General features: G+C 43.6%; 1 protein-coding gene across 1 annotated transcript; it reads left to right on the forward strand.

Moving 5' to 3' along the window:
• Positions 1-1,324: 1,324 nt before the first annotated feature.
• LOC119359731 (CSC1-like protein At3g21620) lies at positions 1,325-7,037 on the forward strand. The gene is made up of 12 exons (XM_037625834.1): positions 1,325-1,444; positions 1,611-1,961; positions 2,170-2,316; positions 2,831-2,966; positions 3,354-3,455; positions 3,667-3,783; positions 3,919-3,999; positions 4,211-4,551; positions 4,702-4,947; positions 5,688-6,012; positions 6,197-6,430; positions 6,518-7,037. Exons 2-12 carry the CDS (start codon positions 1,642-1,644, stop codon positions 6,767-6,769), a joined length of 2,301 nt encoding a protein of 766 aa, XP_037481731.1. The 5' UTR covers positions 1,325-1,444; positions 1,611-1,641; the 3' UTR covers positions 6,770-7,037.
• The last annotated feature ends 429 nt before the right edge of the window (positions 7,038-7,466 follow it).

Below are 7,466 nucleotides of genomic sequence, written 5' to 3' on the forward strand. Positions count from 1 at the left end.
CCACCAAGCCCGTCTGCCAAGGCGATCGAGGGTAGGGCTGCAACAAGGATGGCAGCGGCGTGCAGGACGACGACAACAACGACGGCAGCGACTACACCGCCTTCTACAATCTCCTCGGCATGTAGAAGGCTCGGGACGGCGGCGACGGCAGCGTGCAGGACGACGACAACGGCGACGGCGGCGACTACACTGCCTTCTACAATCTCCTCAGCATGTAGAAGGCTCGGGACGGCGGCGGCGGCGTAGTTTTAGGTTTTTTTAGGTTATGTCTTTCAAATTACGTACAAATATGAATACGAATGAATTTCGCCCAATTTCATCTAAATTTCGTCCAAATTCAGCCGAACTAATTAAAAAAGCATTTGGGGGCCAACTTGGGGCGGCGAGTGGGAACTCGATCGCCCCCACGACGAAAATAACGCCGGCTCGCCCCCAGGAGGCACTATTTCTGGGGGCGCCGAACGAGTGGAGATGCTCTAAGACATAGGCCAACCAAGGAAAGTTACTGTCGGCCTCGAATCACCATGGGCTGGAAGATCTCCTGCTGTCGCCGTCCAAACAAAGTGAAGGAAAAGGGGAAGGGGAGAAGGACGACTATGCGTGTCTATGTTCCTCCTGTTCGTAATGATATGGAGTCCATATTTAGCATCTTTGGCCTGAATTGTGCTTTACTTGTTTGCATGTCTTTTACACCAAGCTCAGTTTTCCTTTTATACTAGTAATCAAATATGTGATACATGTATGGCTTACATTGGTCTCACTTGTCTAAGGATGGCAAATGCCGATTGATGCGCATACGGATAACATTTTCAAGCATAAATATGAAAACTCCGACTAAGAGCATCTCCAATAGCATGTGTATATTTAGATGTCTATATATTCATATAGACAATGGTCTAAAAAGACTCTCTAATTTACACGTCCAGTTTTGCATCAGAATGTCTATATACAGGGACCATGACAGGTGGACCGTCGCTGGGGAAAGGAAGAAATCATGACTACAGCTGAGTTTAGACATTGCCTTCACATTGTCCGTCGCTGGGGAAAGGAAAACGAGTATAGACATCCATATAGACAAGCTATTGAAGATGCTCTAATGTCCTCGTATAGTGATGTTCTCTCCATTTTCGTTTGAAAATATGGACAGCAAAGAAAAGAAACTACGTCGTGACAATGACATGGTGGGCCCCCTGCTCCCCATCCCTCCCTCCACGTGCTAGTGCGGCCGGACGAAGGTGACCGTTGCGCATTCGAATTATTGACAGAGGGGTGGAATATAATAATAGTACTAATATTCTAGCGTAGGCGAAAGAGCATCATAATAAAGCTACCAGCAGAGCAGAGACAGTTACCGTTGCCAAGCTTCGGGGGAGAAGAGAAGAGAGGGGTCGACTGGAGCTCCATCTGGAATGCTTGCTCGCGTCTCCCTGCCCACCAGTTCCAGGTAATCTGAAAACAAAGTTTCTTCCCCCTTGTGCTCGCTGCTTGTGCTCGCCGCCGAGCAGTTCGTCGGCTCGGACGTTCCGACTCTGCGCGACGGGCGTTCGAGTTCATCGCATTTCAAGTGTGTTTTCTTCCATGACGTCCTTGCATCGTGTGGCTGGTCTCAGTGATTCTTACTTGAGCCGCTGAGGGGCAGCCATGGCTACCATCTACGACATCGCCGTCGGGGCGGCTCTCAACGTAGTCACCGCCGTCGCCTTCCTGCTGCTGTTCGCGTTCCTGCGGCTGCAGCCCATCAACGACAGAGTCTACTTCCCGAAGTGGTACCTCAAAGGCACGCGGGCCAGCCCGGCTTCCGCGGGCGCCACCGTGGCTGCCGCCAAGTATATCAACCTCGACATGAGGTCCTACCTGAACTTCCTGAGTTGGATGCCGGCTGCTCTCAAGATGCCCGACGATGAGTTGATCCAGCACGCGGGCCTCGATTCCGTCGTCTACCTACGGATATACCGCACAGGGTACGTACCTACACTGCAGCAGCTTTCTCTTCTGTATTCCTTATTATTATTTTCAGTTACAGCAGTTGAGCACTGTATGTGGAACATCAGTGGGCTTATGTATACATTTTTCATTTATATATCAATTTTTGCATAGCATCCTTCTTGTCAAGGAGCCCAATCTTCCAATACCCTCTATGCTGATGAACTTCTAACCAATCATTTGCAGGCTCAAGATATTTGTTCCAATTACAATTCTTGCTTTTGCCGTTCTGGTCCCTCTGAACTGGACCAATGATACACTAGAAACTTTGAAGGTGGTCCACAGTGACATTGACAAACTTTCTATATCCAACATACCTTATGGATCTAAGAGGTGAGCAACAGGGCATATATATCTGAATAGTTTCTTTGTTTATCGAATGTGTTTTTTCGTTGATTATCGAAATGCATTGCTGATTTGATACATATAAGTTTGTAGATATTCGATAGCGGTGCTGGCTTACCACAAGTAAAATATCCATATGAAGGCATTCTTAGCTTTGTTGACATGTTGTAGCTAAATCTATCTGAACATCCGGACGACAACTTTCCTGAAGTTCCAGATTTTACTAATCTGCATACTGCTTGCGTTAGTAGGTACATGAACTTCTTATAGGTGTAGGGTTGTATTGTTTATTTGGGTAACAGAGCAACACACCATTCTTTTGTGTCATTTTACTAAGGTGCAAGAACGCAAGAATATAGGTTTAGCATTTAGTAGTTGCACATCAAATTCAAGCTCAAGCAGTTGATCTGCTTCAAAGCATTTTGTTCCACCCATATTTGTTTAAGGTTCCTACATTCTTGTATGCTCATGATTATGCTCACACACACCCTTTTTTGTGCAGGTTTATAGCCCACTTGGTTATGGCCTATGTATTTACTTTTTGGACCTGCTATATACTTATGAAGGAATATCAAATAGTTGCAAAGATGAGATTGCGCTTTCTTGCTTCGGAGAAACGTCGACCAGATCAGTTCACTGTATGATCGTACTCATTGGCTATTCTGTTCCTATTTAGTAGATTGGGATGTTTAGTGTCTTGTATGTAAGGTTGGATAAGTCAAAAGGCGCTGGCAGATTGGCAAAATCGTGGGGATATAATGACAACACACTTGAAAAATTTGTTATGCGTAGATTGATAAATATTCAAACTTCTTATTGATGCAAATTCTGCATAGGATCTTTCTGCATTCTTGGTAGAAAGCACCTTTGTGACTGCACCTTTGTGATCACTGTTTAGATCCCTTTTTTCTGTTTTTTTTAAATAATGCTGCATACAGCAAAGATCACAGTAGAATGATCTTGTTAGATTAATGACCCTTCGATTATTGTTTTGATTCTAAGTCATCAATGTATTTTTATGTTAGGTTCTTGTACGGAATATACCATCAGATCCTGACGAATCAGTTAGTGAGCTCGTGGAACATTTCTTCCTTGTCAATCATCCTAGTCATTATCTTAAACATCAGGTGATCACTAAATTTTTGGTACATCTCCCATTCAAAGAATCAGATATTTGAGTTCGCAATTTATTGTTTAGCCTGACTCCCACAATTATTCATTTTCCATAAATAATCATTTTATTTAAGCCTTATATCTGAAATTCTTAGTTTCTTGCTGAATCCCTCTTTAGATGATTTACCTAGGGGAATAATCATTTTATGTCTTGTTGTTCTATAGGTAGTTTACAATACAAATAAACTTGCTGGCCTGGTTGAAAAGAAGAAGCAAATGCAGAATTGGCTTGATTACTACCAACTCAAGTTTGAGCGAAAAGCAGAAAGGCCAACAACTAAGGTTGGTCTGCAAACATAGTTAGCCATCCATTGCTTTTTATATTGAGCTTATCGTTTTATAACCATTTATACTGGAACGCTGTATTCGGATCTATTTTGTTGAATTCCTTTGCTTTCATGTGGACTTATGTTACAGACTGGGTTTTTTGGATGTTTTGGTTCTGATGTGGATGCTATTGATTACTACAAATCAGAGATTGAGAAGATAGGAAAGGAAGTAAGTTACAAAATATGCACCCGTAAAACCTTTGTATCCTTTGGTCCTTTTAAGTGTTAGATTATCTGTCGTGCATCAAATTTTGTTTATGGCCGTATGCATCGTTCTGATGCAGAGGCCGGGGAGATCCCCTTTTCGAAAAAAAAAATCAAATTTTGTTTGCATCCAACTGTCGGAATACTATTCGTCTCTAATAAGTGATAATTCACAGGAAGCTGACGAGCATAAAAAAGTCATGAAGGATCCCAAGTCAATTATGCCAGCGGCCTTTGTTTCATTTCGTTCACGGTGGGGTGCAGCTGTTGCCGCTCAGACACAACAAACCAGCAACCCAACTGTCTGGCTGACTGAATGGGCTCCAGAACCCCGTGATGTGTACTGGAATAATCTATCCATTCCATTTGTTTCCCTCACAGTTAGGAGGTTGATAATTGGCGTGGCCTTCTTCTTCCTCAACTTCTTTTATGTCATTCCAATAGCATTCGTACAGACTCTTGCAAATGTTGAAGGCATAGAGAAGGCACTACCATTTCTAGAACCTTTCATTGAAACGTAAGTCAACTTTCAGAATGTTCTTATTCCACATTTTCATGCGTTTCCGTAGCCTTTCCGTCATCGCTGCAGAATTAGTGTGCAAATTTATATTTTTAAGATGTCATATCGATGTCCTCTCCTGATTTCTGCTTGTCAGCTATTTTTCAGACCCACCATTAAATCATTCATCCAAGGGTTTCTTCCTGGACTTGCTTTGAAGATCTTCCTCATATTGCTTCCAACTATACTGATGTTCATGTCTCAGTTTGAAGGATTGGTATCACATTCATCACTAGAGCGAAGAACTGCATCCAAGTATTTTATATTCTTGTTCTTCAATGTATTCCTAGGGAGCATCGTTACAGGATCTGCTTTGGAGCAGCTTAATACCTACCTTCATCAGTCAGCTAATGAGTATGTCCCGTGTAAACACATTTAGTAATTATGCATATAAGTTTGCGGCAACATGTAGCTCATATGTGGTTGGTCTATTGCATTTTATCTTATTTTTCCTAAGCTCGACGTTGCATTTTCTGGTGATGAACTTCTTGCCTCACCTTCATTATGGGAGGAGTAGCAGTGTTCTGTGATAATTTTGTGGGCTGTGCATCATTTTTGTATGAGGGGAGTTGTGCATCATGATACCATTTTGAGAGTGAAATGGCTGTCTTCTTGGCTTTAATGGCATTGGTTACCACGACGCAATGGTGCTCACCCATTTGGTGAAAACAAAAATTAAGGTTTTGCATTTGGTTATAGTTTATTAACCCTGTCCTATCTTCTTTGACTCATGGAGAGCTCGTGGTTTCGAAACAAACACCAATAATGCTAGCATAGATATTAGAGAATTAATTACAATGACAATGCTAGTTTCTCTTAATTAGACCAATCTTGGAATTTGCAAAAAAATTAAATCAGTTGTGGTAGTAAATGCTCAGCTGTAAAACTTAACTCTTGTTTTTTTTTTGCGGGGAACTTAACTCTTGTTTTATTGAATGATATTAGAGATTTAATTAAAATGACACTGCTAGTTTCTCTAAATTAGACCAACACTTAGAGTCGCTTGAAATTTGCAAAGAAATTAGGTCAGTTGTGGTACTAAAGCCCCGATGGTAAAACCTATCTCTAGTGAGTCTAAATTGCCTCTTTTGCAGCATTCCAAGGATCATCGGTGTGGCCATACCAATGAAGGCAACATTTTTCATTACATATGTAATGGTTGATGGTTGGACTGGTGTAGCTCTTGAAGTTCTGAGATTGAAGGCATTTATAATGTTCCACTTGAAAAACTTTTTCCTGGTCAAGACAGAGAAGGACAGAGAAGAGGCAATGGATCCTGGTAGTATCTGTTTGTACTGGTCCGAGCCTCGAATACAGCTATATTTCTTGCTTGGTCTTGTGTATGCTGTGGTGACACCACTCTTGCTTCCATTCATATTGGTATTCTTTGCGCTGGCTTACGTCGTCTACCGCCACCAGGTAAAGAGCTCTTCGCTAATACTTGAGAGATTTTTTGTTTGTTCTCACTAAAAAAATTGACGGTCGAAAACTACCGATACAACCATGTTAGTTAGTAGCACAACTAAGTTGATGTCGACAATTTTGTTGAAGACCATTGCATCCGTTTTACAATGTTTGGTTTCATTGGTCGTCCCTTGTTCAGATCATAAATGTCTACAATCAACGATACGAGAGCGGCGCGCAGTTCTGGCCCAATGTGCATCTACGCATCATCACAGCCTTGATCGTGTCGCAGCTGCTTTTCCTTGGGCTGTTAAGCACGAAAGGTTTGGAGGAGGCGACGCCGGCTCTTCTTGCTCTTCCCGTGTTAACCATTTGGTTCCACAAGTACTGCAAGCACCGGTACGAACCCGCGTTTGTGAGAAACCCGCTACAGGTAATTGATGCTTGCACAAGCATTAGGAAGGAAGGAAGCTACTAGGTACTATCGTAGTGAAGTCTGAAGATGTTGAGGTTTGTGCAGGAGGTGATGAGGAAGGATACGCTAGAACGCGCGAGGGAGCGCAACTTCGACCTCAAGGCGTACCTGGCGGACGCGTACCTTCACCCGGTGTTCAAGAGCAATGAGGCAGACAAGTTCTATGTCGCCGACGATCCCGGGGCGGAGCCGGTGATCGTGCCGACCAAGCGGCAGTCCCGGAGGATCACTCCGGTGCAGAGCGAGGACGGCGGCTCTGGCAGGCTCAACCTGATGGAGTCCGTTCACGAAAGATAGCTGAGATATCTGTTGTCTCGTAGTATGTACAGAGAGCTGCACATTGCAGCTAGGTTTACGTGTATTTGTCTTGCAATTATATATGTGTCTTGCTCTTACGTGTATTATATATGTAACGGTAAAGCATACATTAGGAAGATATTAGTAGTGCATTGGTTTTGAGTGAATAGCATAAAACTACCACTATTCGTGTTAGAGTTCCAAAAAACTACCAGATTTCTGTTTATCGCTGATAACTATCGGAATCGGCGTCGGCTGTTCAAAAAAAAAAAACAAATGACCAAATGTTTTTACAATTGATTGCAATTATGACAGGTCGGGCCCGCACCTAAACGAACCGTTTGTTTGACTATTTGTTGGGCCGTTAACTGACATGTGGGGTCCACATGTTAGCGTCTCATCCTCTTTTCTCCCCCTCCTCTCTGCCTCCCTTCTTATCCTCCTCTCTACGGAGGACCGTCGCACAGCCATGGCCGCCGGCCACACTGTTGGTCCACACCACACCCTATGGTACATCCGGCCGCCTCCTCCTCTGTCGTGGAGCCCCGCCTCTGCTGTTCCTGCTGCCCTCTGCTGCCGGGCACTGGGAGGGGCCGGAGGGAGTCCGACGAGGTCGATGTGCGGGTGTGCGAGCTGCACGACGACGTCTGCACGGACCCGATTGCTTTCTTTAAAAAAATATGGGGACCCAATTGCT

Source organism: Triticum dicoccoides, chromosome 1A (assembly GCF_002162155.2).
Source record: "Triticum dicoccoides isolate Atlit2015 ecotype Zavitan chromosome 1A, WEW_v2.0, whole genome shotgun sequence".
NCBI classification, from domain to species: Eukaryota; Viridiplantae; Streptophyta; class Magnoliopsida; order Poales; family Poaceae; genus Triticum; species Triticum dicoccoides.

What these genes read in the sequence shown, in the direction of transcription:
- LOC119359731 (XM_037625834.1), top strand. Translation starts at nt 1,642, where the DNA reads ATGGCTACCATCTACGACATCGCCGTCGGGGCGGCTCTCAACGTAGTC. An exon ending in CAGAAAGGCCAACAACTAAG is followed by an intron (nt 3,784 to 3,918) that starts GTTGGTCTGCAA and finishes CTTATGTTACAG; the next exon opens with ACTGGGTTTTTTGGATGTTT. An exon ending in CTAGAACCTTTCATTGAAAC is followed by an intron (nt 4,552 to 4,701) that starts GTAAGTCAACTT and finishes GCTATTTTTCAG; the next exon opens with ACCCACCATTAAATCATTCA.